General features: G+C 42.5%; 1 protein-coding gene across 5 annotated transcripts in view; it reads right to left on the bottom strand.

Annotated features, from left to right (window-relative positions):
• The window catches only part of TRIO (trio Rho guanine nucleotide exchange factor), a 363,663-nt gene that overhangs the window by 195,230 nt on the left and 149,872 nt on the right, over positions 1 to 18,561 (bottom strand). For all 5 annotated transcript variants that reach the window (XR_004030403.1, XM_030813916.1, XM_030813917.1 and 2 more), the window contains exons 7-8: positions 15,074 to 15,265; positions 8,178 to 8,309 (exon numbers count right to left, since the gene is read on the bottom strand). Coding sequence is in view for 4 of the 5 variants with exons in the window: in XM_030813916.1 (XP_030669776.1) it covers positions 8,178 to 8,309; positions 15,074 to 15,265 (324 nt within the window). In the remaining variant the exon portion in view is untranslated. The remainder of the gene's footprint in view (positions 1 to 8,177; positions 8,310 to 15,073; positions 15,266 to 18,561) is intronic.

Here is an 18,561-nt window from a genome sequence, read left to right as displayed (position 1 = left end):
GTGCTAAAACAAGTAATGTAAGTTTATGGCATGTAGTGTACACCGTTTCTTAACTACAGAACCAGGTGAGTGAATTTACTTCAGTTATACGTTTTGTTTAAAACTCTGTTTTTAGCTTCCAGGCACTGAAACTCAGAGCCACAAAGAGACAACAGCTGCAAAAAGAAAATCAACCTTATTAAATAGCAGGACTTTCCTATAATAATTTTTTAACCAATCAGATCATCTCATTTTTCAGTCTGCTCTTTGTTTTTCTTAGAATACACAGCTGTGGAACTTGAAGGGCAATCAAAGTTACATGTTACAAAGATTAACATTTTATAAATAGAGAAACTAAAATGCTCTGATATCCAAATGAGTTCAGAAAAATGCAAGTACTAACTAAAGCAGAAAAGGTAATTAAAGGCAAGTTTAAAATTTTACCATATCAAACATACGTTTGTTCCTAATATTTAAAAGGAAGTGTAACTATTTAAAATGTAGAACAATGGGCTGGTTCTTGAATATTTACTGTTCGTCAGAACTGCACATAGACTTGTAACTTGGATTTCTGCATGCCACCCTTAAAAAGAGCCATAAAACTTCAGAGATTTGCCTATTCTTGTTTCTGGTACTGGGATCTCTACATTTCCTGTAAAATCAGATGAGGGCTGAGCGTTTCCGGCAGGAATATTCTTCACCTACACAAGGGATGAACGTGGCTCTGACCTAAGGAAAGACAGCAGCATCTAGACATTCTTGCTTACCACTGCAAAAGCAACAACTGCCCAAAGACCAAATAAAGATGAGTGACAGCATATCAACTAGGTCCAAATGCAGTGTTTTAGATCTAAAAAGTGCTAGAAAATGGCATTCCCAAGATACAACAAAAACAGGCAAAATACACCAAGACATTTAGTCTGTAATAAAGAAAAAGTGTTCCTTCAAAACTTTTATGAAATGAATTGCACTATTTCTGCTGACTCAAAGCCAGCACTGTTTTAATTCTTTTTCAGGCTTAGCTCGCCATGGCCTGCAGAGCATAGACCTCCGCACGAAGCCTGGGAATGATTTCTCTCTCCTCTCCAACTCTTGCTGAACTTATTCTCATATCAAGGTTCTAATAAAGCAGAAAAGAATGAAAAGGAGTCAGAAGGTAACTACCCAGTTTATTCTGCAGCAATAGTTACATTCCTCGGCCAAATAGTTGAACCCTTCTGAGTAAGAAGGTTCCAATCTGTCTTCAGATGGCTACATAAGATGCTCCTACCAACAGTGCAGGTCAATTACCTCCTGAAAGGTCATGTGTTCCCAACAACAGATACTTTCCCATGCTTCAGGGAGAACACAGAGAAAGCCGGTTCCTTCTCCAGGCAAAGTTCTTATAGGATGGACCTCCAAATGCTGATTTCTATTTCTTTCAGCTATTCAGTTTCTTATTCAAAACCAGATCAGTTTACCTTGGTTTGACTCTCTGACACCTGTAAACCTGGGATTATCAGAAAGGAAAAACTAAAATAAGACCAAAACAGGAAATGTCTGGAGCAGCCCAGTTGGCATAAGTCAGGTACATGTGCCTGACATGCATGTTCCATAGACTGCACCTGGGCTCTACTTTTGTTGCTCTTATATTTCAAGTGCTTGCAAGGCCTCAAGCTGAGTTTGGGGTGAGAAGAAGACAGCTCTGGGCTGTCTATGGGCTGTTGGCTCTGATACTATGGCAGATGCTGACTACAGCACTGCATGTCGCTACAGCAACACTGCGATCTTTAATGAGGCTTTATACAACTGTGATAGAAGTGACAGCTGGGCGCGGTGGCTCACGCCTGTAATCCCAGCACTTTGGGAGGCCGAGGTGGGCGGATCACTTGAAGTCAGGAGTTCAAGACCAGCCTGGCCAACATGGCGAAATGCTGTCTCTACTAAAAATATAAAAATTAGCTGGGCCTGGTGGCACACGCCTGTAATCCCAGCTGCTCAGGAGGCTGAGGCACAAGAATCGCTTGAACTCAGGAGGCAGAGGTTGCAGTGAGCCGAAATGGCATCATTGCATTCCAGCCTGGGCAACAGAACAAGACTCCACTCTGCAAAAAAAGAAGTGACTCTTAGACCGCAAGGGAACTGAGCTTCCACACACATCACAGAGAGGTGGTTTTTTGGTTTTAAGAAGTTTCCTATCCAGGTGACTCATTTTGCTGTGTGTTTTCATCTTATGCTAATAGCACTGACACTGCCATCACCCACTGATACAGTGCCTTTAAACAGGAGCTCAACCAGCTTTGCAGGCAGCAAATCAGTCATTCCCATGAGGCCCTGATGAGGCACATACTAAGTTGGCACATTTGTTAAACTGAGAAATGGATGCAGAAACTAAGCCCTGAAGTCACATGAGATCCAGCAAGCCAACGCCCCACGGTACTTCGCCTTGCTTGTGCTCCGTGGCTGCAGCAGTAGCCCTTTGGTGGATGTGTGGCTGCTTACTATGCAGTCTCACCTTGCAATCCAAACACCTGGCATTAAGGCTTGCGAGGCAACACAGGCACACTGAGATGAAAATCATTTTTATAAATTCAGTTTGTTGAAAAACTGGTAGCTGAGTTGGCTTACTTAAAATGTTAAAAATGACTACAACTTATCTCCGACATTTACACTGCTTCACTCTCTTGTGATCAACTGTAGCCAACAAGATTAGCTCAGACCTGGCAAGCTGAAGCAAGTGAGTGTTCAGGAGGCCCAAGTGCGTTCCTGTTGCTAAAGCACAAACAGGAGTGACACGGGCAGGTCTAATTAAAGCACAGCAGAGCAGGTGCTTGCGTCTTGGAAAAAAAAATGCTGGGAAAGTTTCCCAAAGCAAATTTATATGATCAGAGACTAGAAACTATAAACACTGTTCAAAGAAAAAAAATCGTAGAGAAAACGAAGGGAGGAGGAGAGAAGAAGGGGAATAAGGAAGGACCGGAAGAGAGAGGCAAGAAAAAGGAAATAAAAAAAGCAAAGCAAGCCCTGTTTATAAGTACTCCTATCCCCACATGACCCGGCATCCAGCTCGATGTCTAGCACTTAGCAGGGGCTCCGCATCTGTGACATGGACGCCTCCTCAGCAGACCACCAACTCTTTAGAGCAAGCTGAGGAGTGCTGCTCAGCATGTGATCTGTGTACCATCGGCATCAGTCGCTGCAGCACTAGGGAAGGCCTCTGAAAATAGAGATTCACTGTCTCTGGGGTAGAGTACTGCCGCATTTTAAACCAAGACACTCAGGTCTGCAAACCACTGATTTAGGAATATAAAATAAAAATTACCTACAAAACAAAAGCAGTCCTTCCCTTCCCATCTTCCTGACACCTTCCTTCTTGGCACGAAGAAAATGAGGAAGTGAGGGGTGGAGGTGCCAACAGAGGTGTCCCTGCACCAGGTTAAGGGAGTGGGTGGTAGGAGTTGAAGGTGGAGAACCCAGACAGAATGGTTGGGAAATGGAGCAAACACACCAAGTGAACAAATAAGTTAACACATTAAGGACAATAGAAGCCAGGTTTCTTGCTGCCTGAGAATAGATTAACAAACTTAGAAAGGGAAAGGATGGAAAGAACCCTGAGGTATCAGATTCGAAATGTATAAACACATGTATTTTTAATACAGATAGATACAGATAGACACAGCAGTAATTTTATATGGACGTGTATGTGCATGTGTAGATAAATGTGTGGATGGGTAGGTGGGTGGGTGGGTGGATAAGTGGTTGGGTAGATAGATAAAAGAATGAGTGGCTGGGTGACTGGGTGGGTGGATGGATGGTTGGGTGATGAGGTGGAGATGGACAGTTGGGTGACTGGGTGTATGGATAGGTGGCTGGGTGATTGGGTGGATGGACAGATGGACTAGACAGATGTGGATGGGTGGTTGGGTGACTGAGTCAATGGACGGGCAATTGAGTGATACGGCAGATGGATGGATATGGGTAGATGGGTAGATTGATGAATGTAGGTGGATGGATGGAGGATGGGTGATTGGGTGGTTGGTTGGATAGATGAATGGATGGGTAATTGGATGGTTGAATGGATGGATAGACAGATAAATGGGTGGTTGGGTGATTAGGAGGATGGATGGATGGATGGATGGATGGATGGATGGATGGATGGATGATGAATGGGTGGTTGGGTGATTGGTTGGATGAATGAATGCATTAATGAATGAATGATTGGATAAATGGACAGATGAATGGGTACTTGGGTGATTAGGTGGATGGATGGATAAATGGATGGGGGTCGGGAGGGTGGGTGGATGGATGGATGGATGGGTGGTTGGGTAATTGGTTGGATAGAACAATGGATGTGTGATTGGATAAATGGAGGGATGGATGGTTGGATGGAAGAATGGATGGGTGACTGAATGGACGGACAGATGAATGGGTGGCTGGGTGTATGGATGGATGGATGGATGGATATAGATGGATGAATGGATGGGTGGCTGGGTAATTGGGTAGATGGATGGGTGGTTGGGTGGATGAACAATGGGTGGTTAGGTGGAGCGATGGATGCATAGATAGATGGATGGATGGGTGAACGGATGGCATTCATGTTTCCTAACTCTGTCTGCTAAGAGGGCCTAGAAGCAGTGACACTTCACAAACAAACAAAACTCTGAGAACCCAGGTCTTTAAAATTCTAAACACCATACACTACTGTAAGGAACCATCCCACTTAGTGAGACGAGTGATCCCAGGGTAGGCAGGGAAAATACAAAATGAGCTGAGAACAAGTGCTCGAAGGACAATAAGGACATATCAAAAAGATACAGGAAAAAGCTCCTGCTGGCCAAGTCTAAACAATTTAGGAATCAAAAGAGGATCAAATTATAACCGACCGATATAGTAAGATTTCATACATTCATATTGATATAAACCAACAAAAGAGAAAGGAAATACAGCTCATTCTTATGTTAGAAAGCCACCTAATAAATACAGAAGGAATAATGGAAATAGGTGATCATCATCACAGTGGTGGCTGCTATGGGCAGAAATCCTCAGTGGAAACTATGGCTGTGAGAAGTCTGATGAGGAACAGAGACTGGTATTCTATTAGAGTAGCTGCCCACAAAATGTGCAGCAAAGACTAATTTTTTAAATGGTGACAGTGCATTGGAGAAACCCTGCAGACACCAATCTGACCAAGTGGCCAAGATGAACACTACTCATAGCTGGAGAGGTCAGTATCCTGTATCCACTGGGATGACACCCAGAGAAGGACATGCAGTGCCAAAAAGGCACAGTCCGAGTCAGCCTACGAGAACTGGGGGCAACCAGAAGTAGAGGGCCATCTAAAGAATGAAAGGCCTGTACTCTTTAAGTATGTCAAAGACGTAAAGGCAGAGAAAGACTAAAGAATGTTCCATTTTAAAGGAGACTGATGAATAAGACATGGCAATTAAATGTAGTGCACATTGCTGGACAGTGCCCCAGACCAGAAGAGAAAGGGGCATCACTGGAACACTTGGGGAAATAGGATCAGGGGCTGTAGATAGGATGGTCATGTTGTATCAATGGTGCTTTGCTGACTGGAGAGAGAGGCAGTGAGGAGAGAGGGTGAAGCAATGTAGTGAAATTCTACTACTTGGAAAATCTGGGTCGAGGCAATGTGGGAGTTCTCTGTGCTATTCTACCACTTTCCTGTAGCCCTGAAACTATTTCAAAATGTAAATAATTTAAGAGGCAAAATAATTCATTCTGTTCTACTGAAAATCCTTTCAGTTCATCCAGTTCAAATTACTGTCTCCTTGTTTATAGCTCAGTTGCAAACATGTTCTTAGGCTAAAATTCCATCTAAGACCTCAGTTTGAGAGGCTGTTTAACTTCCTATCAAATTATTTTGAGATACTAGTACCAATGTAAATCAAATAAAACTACATCACAGGTAAACATAAGTTCCTGTGTCAAGATGCCCCATTTTTACAGAATGCACTGGTAACAATTAGGAGATTCTATACTTAACGAAAACTGCCAAGAGCAACAAGCAGACTGAAAGAGCCAACTTGGCTGGAGGATGACACTGGCTAGGTCAAGGTGATTCTGATTTAAGTTATTCACAAAGACTGTATTCCCAGGGCCTGCGGATCATCTTGTAAATGAAGGCTATTCAATCCCATCTTGGTCTGGCAAGGGCAAGGGCATGCAGACAGCTGGCTGCAAGCCCACCACTGCATTCAAAGAACAGCTCCAAAGCAAGAGATTCATATAAGCAGATGAGTGGAGGCCTCACTACATGTGTAATTAACAGGGTCATTTGCTTTCTGTGTTACAGGTCAAAATTAGACAATGCATAGAGATGGCACATCAGGGGAAAGAACATGATGGTTTTTAGAAGTGACATAATCCTCATGAGCCAATGTGATTAAAAAAATTATAAATGTGTTCAATTTTCAGTTTTACTATAGAAAAGGCTATCACTTATTTAAATAGTTTCTAACAGACTAGACAACCAAATTAGTTAAGAAACATTGGTGCAAAATTAAGAAACAATACAGAGTTGACTTTCTTAATTCCATAGCCAACACGAAATGCTACTTGAAAAAACTTATTTTCAAGTAGCATTTCAAGTATCTTATTAGGCAAAAGTGGCTAGAGAAACAAACAAATATCAGCTGCTACAGGAAAGAGAAGCACTGCCCACCTTCTGAAGCAAATATACAGTTAGACATCACGTGGTATCAGGGACACATTTCGAGAAATGAATCATTAGGCAATTTCGTCCTTGTGTGAACATCACAATGTGGACTTTCACAAAGCCAGACGATGCAGCCTACTGCACACCGAGGCTATAGGGAGCAGCCCACTGCTCTAGGCTACAAACCTGTACAGCATGTTACTGTACTGAATACTGTAGGCAACTGTACCACAATGTTAAGTATTTGTGCACCTAAACATAGGAAAAGTACAGTAAAATACAATATTATAATCTTATAGGACCACTGTCTTATTTGCAGTCCATCATTGACCAAAACATCTTTATGAGACACAAAACTGTAGCAGCAAATCACATGTCCATCTAATTCGCTCATGGACACTAGGAGGTCAAGAGAGCCAGGCCCAAGGATATGAGAGTGACAGCTGGGCAGTGAAGCACAACAGGAAATATCAGAATGAAATGCAAATGGCCAGTTTTTTCCCAACAACTTTGACAAGTTTGGATCAAGATTTAGATTTAAACACAGAAAGTATTTACTAAACATCTACACTGCCCAGCACTCTTCCAGGTGCTTTGAAACTCTTACAGAAGGCTTGCAATAATCTTTCATATTAACATAGAACATTGTAGATACAGATGCTTCTTACTCAGGGAGAAAACCCTGCAGAAAAGTAAGGACACAGAATTCCTCTCTACGCCCCTCGCCTTCATCTCCAGGAACGTAACTATTATCACAAAGGCAGGCTGGTCTCAAGGGCTAGATGAACAAGGCATGGGCAAGGGTGGTACTCGTCAACCCATCTAAAGTTGTGTCATCAAGCAGCTACCACGTGGTATGGCACAGAGGCCACGGAGGGTGGTGACTGAGTGCCTGCCTGGGCTAACCCTGCTCCACTAGCTGCTGACCTGGCGCAGTCATTTATCTCTGTGACTCATCTCCTTCATTTATAACAGCAGGGACAGATACTACAGTATGTGAGCATTAAGTCAGTCATTACATAAAGTCCTTACAACACTGTAAGGTCTGGCATAGAAGGTGGCAGAAAATAAAACAGGGATTCACTAAGTAAATAATGTAATATACCCTAAAGTAATAAAGAAAATGTTACACTTATATTTCTAAAATAGACACATGTGTGCCTTGCAATCTAGACATCTTCTCTAAAAGGTTTCATTTGGGAAGATTAAATTGAGTTTGACTAGACTGAAGAGCACACAAAATACACATTTTTTAAATACATGTAGAAAAAAAGACTAGGCTTTTCTTGACTGTAGCAGATGAGCATATAAGCGCTCTATCGGAAAGGCTACTGCCTGCACACCATTCTGCTTCCCCTACTGCCCCACCCCACCCCACACACACGGAGGGGTTCAAATGCTAAACAATTAAACTGCAGCCTGACTTAAAATCTATAAACTTTTTCTGGGCTACCCAAAACTTTTTTTTTTTTCTAGCTTCCGGTGTACTGTGATGCAAAAATGATGCTGCTTTGCAATGTAAGTAAAATTGGCCACTTACCTCAGAATAAGCAAGAGTGATATGTTCATATATTCCCTGGTGGTGATGAATGGCATCTTCTAGGTCCTGCAGCTCTGAGGGAAGGTCTACCTCACCGCAAGCTTTACACCATGAATCCACGTTGCTCATATACTTGGAAGGTTAAAAAAAGATTATTTCTATCAATGACAATTTATATTGAGAAGTGGACATTTTTTAACATGGTTTTGAAAATTAGGGGACTTGAGGGAGATCCTAAGAATGTAACACGGTTGACTCTCCACCTCAAATCGCATCCTCAACTCACATGAGACTCCTGGACTCCACTCCCAGAGTGGGTTCCAGCAGGACTGGGGTGAGTCCGAGCAATCCGCATTTCAGAGGAATGCCTCAGCTGACTGCTGCCCAGGTCTGGGTGTGCCCCTGGAGCAATGCAGTCCTGTTTTGGGCATTCTGGTAGATTCTCCCAATCCACCTGTGAATCCATGTTTCTAACTGCCCTGCACTCCTAGCAAGGGAGGACAGAACGATGACTTCCCCACGTGCCCCTTCACTAGGGGCTCAACAGCAGGATGCTCCTTCTCCCTGCAGCTACACGTCAGCCTTATTCCTTTCCTTTTACATTGAGATGTAATGAAAAAGTTCCAGATATCTAAAAATCATTTATCTGAAATAAGGAAGGGCAGCCAGTCCATTCCGCTATGTTTCAAAAGGAAATTGACACCAGAATTAAAAGGAGACCAAGAAAAAGGGGCCTGAATTTCTCTGTGAATCTTAGGAAAGGCTTAAGGAGGCAGGGGCATCATTCCCATCCTTCCCAATTTGCACGGAAATGGGAAAAGCCTGAGCCATGCAAACAGCCCCGCGGCTGCCATCCCAACCCTGGCTCAATCTCCTCCACTGACACCCTCCATCTCCAGGACCCATCAACAGCCCTGCGGCTGCCATCCCAACCCTGGCTCAATCTCCTCCACTGCCACCCTCCATCTCCAGGATCATCAACAGCCCTGCGGCTGCCATCCCAACCCTGGCTCAATCTCCTCCACTGACACCCTCCATCTCCAGGATCATCAGTTCCTGCGGCTGCCATCCCAACCCTGGCTCAATCTCCTCCACTGCCACCCTCCATCTCCAGGATCATCAACAGTCCTGTGGCTGCCATCCCAATCCTGGCTCAATCTCCTCCACTGCCATCCTCCATCTCCGGGATGCATCAACAGCTGAGAAATCACTGCCAAATTTCCTAGGGAGATCCTATCGAAATCCATCACAATTAAGAGTGAAAGGCAAGTGCGGAAGGCCCAATTAAAAAAGCTAATTCAATTAAGCCAAACAGACATCAACACATTTCCCTCGGTTTTAACCTCTTTATTCCTGTTCCTCACACATCTTTTTACTTAGCAGGGAATGCAGAGGATGACTATTTGAAATGCAATACTCGACTGGCCAGAAAGAAATGTGCTATAATTCCCTTAAAATATAAGAACAAACTCCCAGTTTACTTTTAGGACATTAAAATAGACAAGTCAGCCAAATAATAACTGTTTATGAAAATCCTTTTATTATTGAGTGCAGAAAAATATCTACGCAGACCTTAGGGCTTGAGGCTAATTCATATGGCATTAAGTGTCAACTGAGTATTTCTTGGGTGTCGTGTTCTATAAATGTCAATTTGGTCAGGTCAGATGATTGTCAGTATTTTTGAGCTCTATTTCACTCTACCATCTTCCCGTATTGCATTTAATACCAATTATTAAATTACTGTGTTTTTCAAACACAAATTGATTGCGGTTAACCATCATCATTAATAAATCATCAGGTCTAAGTCAGCAGTTAAGTGCTCCCGGACAATGGCCACTGCAGAACACCCAAAACCAAGAGGAGCTGCAACATATTCGTCAGATCAAAACGCTTCTGACAGAACATGGTGGAAACACATTTCAGTTATATAATACTTCATAATTTAATGAACAGAAGCATCAGACTAACATATCGCTGTATCGAAATCATTAAAGTATATTGGACTCCAATTTTTGAAGCAACAACCAATAAAGAAAACATTCAAGAAGTTTTACATATTCCTGTAATTAGAACTTATAATTTCTTAAAGTATCCTGAGACGGCACTGATTATACTTCTCTGAAAAAGTATAGCCAGGGAAGGATGGTGTGCTACATGAAAACCTTGTGGACAAAGGATTCTGCCCTTTTTCTGGGTTAATAACAGCCCAGTGACAGAAATAATCCTAGCCATGGTTTTACAGAGGGTTTTGCACAGCATCATTTTTCTGTTCTTTATTTCTGAGACACAACCCTAGACTCCACAGAGCAAGCTCCAGGCCTGATTGTTTTCTGAAAGGCTCAGAGGGTCTGAAACCAACAGCACCAGCACAGCAATCCCCATTCCGAGATGCATGGAACAGGGAACAGGGTGTCAACAGGTATTCCACAAAGAAAAAGCATCCTGAGGTCAAGTTTGGTGTGGAAATTCAACAGGTACCTTCATAACAGAACCTCTTAGAAAAGCTTCTAATATGATACTTATATCATACGAGGGGCGACCTGGTACTTCCCTCACTCCGATACACATATACACACATACGTGCTACCATCCTGAGTAACCCAGGTTGGGACTGCAACGCTGGGGGAACATGTCTAGCACAGAGCCTGACACCTAGGAGATGAGAAAGACAGAAGGTGGCTACTGCAGTCTAATGAGATCAGAGCAGCTGGCTTAGTATCTGATGCTTTAAGTGCTCCGTAGATCAAAATACGTGAACACAAAGCATCTGGTGGACTGGGGGTAAAGGCAGGAGAGTGGGAGAGAATGAAATGTTGCTCTGTCAATTCAGATCAGGAGCCTACTTCAGATCTGGGGATCCTGAAGCTGAGCAGAATGGTGGTATTAAGAAAGTGTTGCTGAATAAACGATGAAGGAAGCCTGGATCACCCAGTTTGCAAAACAGAGGCAAGCAGAGGAGGGAACAGTGATTCATATACATAGCTTTAAGAGGAGAACTTGGATAAATAATTAACAGATTGCTTTTCCTAAGCATTTACTCTACTACTCTCTGTCTGCTGAGAGGGGGCCTCCAATCTGGGAGCCACTCATTTCTTCTGCCTATTCTGGGTACCACCAACCACAGCTGGGATCCTTGAAGCTAGTGAACTGCACTCCCATCCATCTCTCACCCCCGCCACCTCTTAACGGAGCCTCAGCTGAGCACAGGCACTCAGCCGGACTTAGGAGACAAAGGAATGGAAATTTCCTAGATTTAGAACTTGCATCTATGTCGTGTTTATAATAAATGTTAATTCTAAAAATATTTATGGAAAGTGAACTTTTATAAGAATATTAATGCAACTGTGACATAGTTTGTTATTATGTCAGGAACTGAAAGACCTAGCCATAGACCTCAGCGAAAGTTCTAGCTTTGGAAACATGGCCAAATCGCTCCCCATACAGATTATCAGGACAATAATACTACAGTCCCATCTACTCCACCGGGCTGATTTAAGGATGAAATGAGATTTCATGTTAAAGAGTTCTCTAAATATTAAAGAACTATACAAACATTGTTACTTTATTTTTGGTTATTATCAAAGTACAGAAGGCCTAAAGTCATAGATAAATTAAAGTGATCAGATGTGTGGTTCACTCTGTAGGTAAGCCTCTGCAAGCAGTATCCGGGTGGATAGAAATGTGTATCTGTGCTGTCAATTACAGTAGCCCCTGGCCACATGTTGCTCCCGATACGGTGAATAAGCAACTATATTTTAATTTAATTCTATTTTTAAAAATGATTTTACCATCTTGTTATTTAACTCTGAGTAGCTTCAATAGCCACACGTGGTGACAGGCCATCACAATGGGCAGTGCAGCTTGAGATCACAGTAAAAGGATATTTTAAGCTATAGCAAAATCAAGTCACTTTGTTTTATAAAAATGTAATTCTAATGGTATCTGCTGTGAAAGCTTCTTACTATAAAGGGTCTGTCCTGTGGATATACCACATGACCAAGACAAGCGAAGGCTAGAGCCCCTAAGCAACATCTACCAGTAACAGCATTAACAGTGTGGTTGTGTGTCCACATATCTGCAAACGGATACTGTGATCCCACACCTTCACTGGAGATGACACAAGACAGACTGGCTGACACATCTATGGAAGTTATAGCATCTATGAAACATCATACTTATCTAGCTTTAACTTCAGTTATGTTTATAAAGCCACAGCAAATGCTAGCACAAGAACACTCATGGAGAGAGGGGGCAGGGCCGGACGGTGCAGCTAAGAGCTGTAATCCTTACAGAGAAGGTGGCTGCCGTTAGTAAGCTCGTTAACCATGGGTCACATATTTGAGCCTTATGTCCCCCTAATCAGATTTAAATTCCACATGAACACTCTGGATGTGATTCAAAGAGGTGACTATGATGGAAACTTAACTTAGGATGTCCAAGTTTCTGGTCCTTTCCAGACTGAGTTTATGAAAACAGCTTGAGCATAACTAGAAGGCAAATCATTTAAAACGAGGGAACAACGTTGACCTAGTCTTGGGATTGCTCTCTTGGGAAAAGAAAACTACTTTAGTGAGGAGCATCAGAATTTCAAGGATCTTACTTTTCTTCAGTGAGGGGGATGAGACACAATACATTTTTACTTGCAAGTAAGGACTGCCTTTCTGAAGACGTCCTAATCTCCCATCTGTGCATTTCGGTTGTCTACGTGCAGGCCTTGTTGCTTCGTTAAGGTCTGGAATACACGCTGGGCCCCTTCTTCATTAGGCTACTGTCTCTTCGCTCCTATTTGGCTTCTTCTCTGGCCACCTCACATGCACTGAGACTTCAGGCGCCCTTACAGTTTATGCAGAGTCCCATGAAATTCTGTTCAACAATGTGTTCATCTAGTTTCATTTCCTTCAAATCCATAAATTACAGTCATTCACTTTATCCAGATGAGAATACCCCAGGCTCTTTCAATTTTGCTGTATGTTGAAAATTTTTTATAATGAAACCTTGGAAGGAAAATGCCCCATTGGCACCCATGTTTCTAGATTATTTTCAGGCAAGTCACAGTAGCAATTAATCTCTGGGTTTATTTACAATTCTGAATCTCATCATGTTTATGAAAGATGTTCTCTGTGTGTTATGCTTCAGCCTGACATTCACCCACGCAGCTTATCCTGCTTCAAATTCATTCATATCACCTTGATGATAGAGTATACTGCTACTTTGTACAACGATAAGGATCAGAGATGGCTACAGGGTCATGAAGATGGTTCTATTTACGCTGAAGGAGTTCCTGTTACTTTAAAAAGTTGTTTTTGTGTGTGGGCTTTTGTCTATCTTTTATCACAAAATTAGTCAAATGCAAAAAGTTAGAAAATAGAAAAATCCTTATCATTGAAACTCTCAGCTTTTACATGGTGCTATAAAGGTTTGTTTCTCTTTATATATCACTCAGCTTCCTCTCTTGCTTTATACTTTAAAGGTTTCTAGAGTTGAGATCACTGCTAATTAGTGTCTTGTGCAACATTCTGACTGCCTGCCAAAATCCTAGGCAAGTTGGGGCCTCTATCTTCCTTTACTGACTTCTTCACTCTTCAACAGAGACTGTTTCTAGATTAAAGAGATACTATTTCCTTTTTAAGAAGCATCCGTGCAAATCCCTGAATCCAGTCTTTCCCTCAGAAATTAACCCTGAGGAAGATATACTGATATTTTTCCTTTTAAAATTAAGCAACCGTTTTCCTCTTCCCCATATATGTGTCTTCTGGTGGTTAAAAGTTCCCATGCCCTTTCTCCGCATCCTGAAAAGGTATTCACTGTGCTGCTCACCTTCCAATAATAAAGTCTGAGTCATGAGCAAATCCCTTTCATTTTGCTGCTTTCAGAGTGTTTGTTTAAGCAAGTTTGCTTAAGTGGAGGTGTGGGGAGTGTTGGGGGTGTATATTACCCATTACTTCTTAAACTAGAAATTTTGACACAGCACATCTGTCAACAAATGAAGCCAAAGTCAGATGCCATGTAGCCACGTTTATAATCATGAAAGACATGACACTGTCAACTGTGTACCCAAAAAAGCCATTTTCCTCCCTCACCCTTGCTGGCAGCACCTCCCTAACGAGGCTCAACACCAGATCCACCCTTTCCCCCACCCCTTGCAGCAAGGCATGGATGTGTACCCCAAGACTAGCCAATGGGAACTGAGGGGAAGTGTGCTGGGGGCGGGGCCTCTGGAAATAATGTTTCCCTTATAAAGTGGCAGGCAAAGACAGCTACAGCCATCCCTGCGGAGGGTGGGCACTGTGGCTGAGGAGGAGCTGGTGCGTGGAGCTGAGGTGTGCTGCCCTGACTGTGAGGGGAGGCCCAGCAAGCCTGAGGGCAGCTGACACCACCCCTCCATAGCCATGCAGCTAGAGGTGCCTTCACCTTAGAACTTCGCAGTTTGTGAGAAAACTAAACCCTTGACATCCGCACCACTGATGGACGTTCTGTTCCTTGCTACCAAAGCATCCCAATTGGAGTAATAAAGCACTATCAACAAAGAATAAGAGGAAAGAAGGAGCCAGGAGAGGAGGGGAAGAGAAGAGCAGCTGCCACTGCTTAGTGCTTACTGTGCCGGGCGCTGTGTAGGGCACCTAGCATCACATTTAGATCAACAGTCCACTCAAGCAGGTACTTTTATTTCCACTTTACAAATGAAAAAACAAAACAGAGAGGCTAAGTCACTTGCCTAAGGTTGCGCAGCAAGGACTAAAAGAGCTGGAATTTAAACTCAGGGCCGAGTGACTTCAGAGCTCACATGCGGAGCTCGCAGTATGTGCTACACAAGAGTGTTTGCACACACATCAATATTCATGGAGGAGGAACTATTCTGGTTACCACCTCATGGGCTGGGGGTTCGAGGCACTGACCTTTTCCGCCTTCTGGTGGAAAATGGAGGACATGTCCAGCAAGGTGCTCCGCTCATCCAGGGCTGCCGCAAACGCCTTCCACTCCTGCTCCAGCTGACTCGCGATCTGCCTGATCTGCTGCGAGGCATAGTGGCCAGACTCCACGAGGCGATTGGCCACCGACATGATGCGGTTTATATTTACATACACGTTCTGCAAAGTGGGCAGGAAAAGAGGGCTCCTCAGGGGAGAGCAAATAGGAGGCTCCCTTCTAAGAAGCCCAGATACCACCTGCTGAAACACAGGCTTCTGCCAGTGATCACATCTCTCCCAGGAGCATCACCTGATATATATAATATTATACACATTTGCTCTCTAGATTTCCATAAACTTGAAGTATTGGTTTCCATTTCTGTTTTTAAAACTGTAAAATTACAAATCAACTAGCTGAAAGGCATAATTGTTCAGCACAAAGCAATCAAATACACAAGTGGGTGCACACAAATATACTATTACTCACTTCTTGGCTTCAAATACTGAACAGGGTCCAGATGGCAAGCCTGCTGCCAGGCAGTCACGGAGAACTGAGGGACCCAGTGCTCTGGTTTTTAACTAGAACCCAGAAACCCAAAAACACGTACCTAGCAACCAAAGGCTATTTGTGTGAAAGCAAGCTCTCCTTTCTACATACGCCCAAGTCATTTTTTGGTGCCAACAGAAAATATTCTGTAAATAGATCCACCTTCTCCCAGGAATATGAATTGCAGTAAAAACACAACAACGCTATGCTCAAATTTTAAATAAAGCTTTTTTACTCTGTCAAAATTCCTATCTTCAAGTCTATCAGTTTATTGCAAAAATAGGGATTTTTAAAAACCCACCCTTTTTGCAGAGCAAGCTCTCACTATGGAGTTTCCCTTTCCACCTCCAAGGTTCTTTAAGGCTCAGTATCGCATCGTGTGGTGTGGTGCGGGATTCAGACCTTCAGCAAATCCGAAGTTGCTGTTGTTCACGTATTTTTTATTTTTTTCACGGTTACCACATTACTCCTCCCCATGGGTCCCCCAAAATCGTAGATACCTCTTTGGCTCCTCTCAATGTTGCCCCAATCTGATTTCCTGATCTGTCCAAACTCCTCTACGTTTTTCCCCCTTCTCTCACTTCCCACATAACCCCTCTGAGCCAATCTCCTACTGCCTCGAACAGGGACCCCACAACAGCCTCCTTCCTGTCCCTTGCTGCCTGCAGTCCACCCAAGTAAGCAGCTGAAAGAACTCACTTGTTCATTCTTTCTTTGTATCTTCTTTTATTCATCCTATCCCTCTATTTCTGACCCAAACCAGAACTTGGTGGAGTTGCCTCTGTCTGGGATTAGAGCCACAGGACTCCAGCCTCAGGGTTACATCTCCAGGCTGCATCTGAAGGCTAGAATCAGCTAACAGACATCACATGTCTGGAGTCGCAGAAAGAGGCTGCAACAGTCAAGCCATGCTCAGTGAGGTGACCTCTCTGGCTCGTGTGGCATTAACGCTCTAACTGGCATCTGGTAAATTAAAAGCAAGGCCTCCCATTCCCAAGTGCATTCTTTCTCTCTTTTCCTCCCTCCTAGTAAAGTGACAAGAAACTAGATTTGCTAATTTTGCTTTCTCTATATCCTTAAAAGACAAAAAGCCAGTCCGACAGGTCTGTTAGGAAAAGCACAAGATGCACTCTGTTAGGATCTGGAGAATAGATGTCCCTTTGGATGGCTCTATTGTGACAACCACTGATCATACTCACCCATTCCTAAATTGTTACAGCTTCCTGTATTACTTTTATATAAAAACAGACTTTACCAGTCTATGTATGATGCTTTTTCCATCTCTCCATCACTTCTAGTACACATAAAGGAGTATGGTGGCATACAGCCTAAATCTACAGCCTGGACATAAATATGGTAATGTGCAATTCCCTAAATTAAAAGTACCGACACCTACAGGCTTATCATCATAGTTTTTACAAATATCTGTTACAATAGAACGTACATAATTGTTGGTATCCCTTAATATGCTTTCTTTAAAAGCTGTTAACTTGGCATATTGGTATTTAGTATCCTTATTTTGTCAGAAATTGTTCAAAACACTATAGCAAGCAGAAGGGGCTGCAGGTTAAATACCCTTGCCCTGCATTATTAAATGCCACAGATACTAGCGATTCATGGAGGTATTCAACACGAGGAGCAGGCCTGGTCCAGAAAGCTCCCCAGCAGGCATCACCTTCATGGCATGGCACCAAGCTACCCAGATGCGTTGTATTACAAGTTTAACTCAGAAAAGTAACAGAAGTATATCGTAGAAAATTAGAAAATATATTCGAACCCCCACCCCCCAAAGAAATAGCTGTTAACTCATACTTTTAAGTTTCTTACCTGCTTTAACTGCATCTTTAATTATATTGATAACAATACTGGTAAGAATTAACATTTATACAGTACTTACTATGTGTCAAGCAATATGTTTTGTATTTTACATATACATGTAATACCATGGAAGGCAGGTATTACCTCCAGTTTACAGATTAGGAAACTGAAGTTTGAAGAGGTTAAACAGCCTTCCCAAGGTCACATGGCAAATAAGAAAGTCAGAATTAAAAGCTTCTACGTCCAAAACACATTTTCCTGTCTTCTACGCTATGGTTCCTATTCCCTTGAGTCCTAAATCTGCCACCAATAATGCTGAAGAAAGGGGGAAGAGAGAATATATTTTTCTATTCATTTCTAGCACATATTTTAGTATTTCTAGTTTTTAAAGTATGTGGCATAGCAGACTGAGTGGCCTCTTGCCAAAAGTTTCAGAAAATTCCAAAAAAACTGACAGTAATTTTTTACAAACAAATTTTTATCTATGCCCAGGTTTGATGATTCAAACCAGAAATTCTCTTACTTTAAATTCTAGAACAGATGTAAAACTTTCTGATGGCATTTATTACTAAAAATTATATTGCAAAATCTTATCTTTGAAACTAGCTAAATTGTAGCACCTAGTTGACTACATTTTAATTAAATGGCATCTTACTGAATTAACTTAAACAAAAACCCTGTCTTCATATTGCTTTATTTGTATTTTTGTTTTTAAGACAAGGTCTTGCTCTGTCACCCAAGCTGGAATGCAGTGGCATGATCATAACTCACTGTTGCCTGCAACTCCTGGGCTCAAGCAATCCTCCAGCCTCAGCCTCCCAAATAGCTGGGACTACGGGTGTGCACCACCACACTTGGCTAATTTTTTAATTTTTTTTTTTTTTTTTAGAGATGAGGTCTTGCTGTGTTGCGCAGGCTGGTTCATACTGCTTTAATGCTCTACAACAAATGTCACACGGTTAAAGAGTGGACAATCCTCACAAGGCTGGCTTAAAGTCCAAACCAAAACTCCTTGTCCCTCAAGAGGAAATTTCTAGAAGCTTCACAGACTACAGAGGCAAGCACATGTCCTATAGAACATACAGTTTTAGTAACATTAACTATAAAACTG

The sequence above is a fragment of the Nomascus leucogenys genome, chromosome 6 (assembly GCF_006542625.1).
Source record: "Nomascus leucogenys isolate Asia chromosome 6, Asia_NLE_v1, whole genome shotgun sequence".
Classification (NCBI taxonomy): domain Eukaryota; kingdom Metazoa; phylum Chordata; class Mammalia; order Primates; family Hylobatidae; genus Nomascus; species Nomascus leucogenys.
This window is presented reverse-complemented; position numbering and strand designations above follow the sequence as displayed.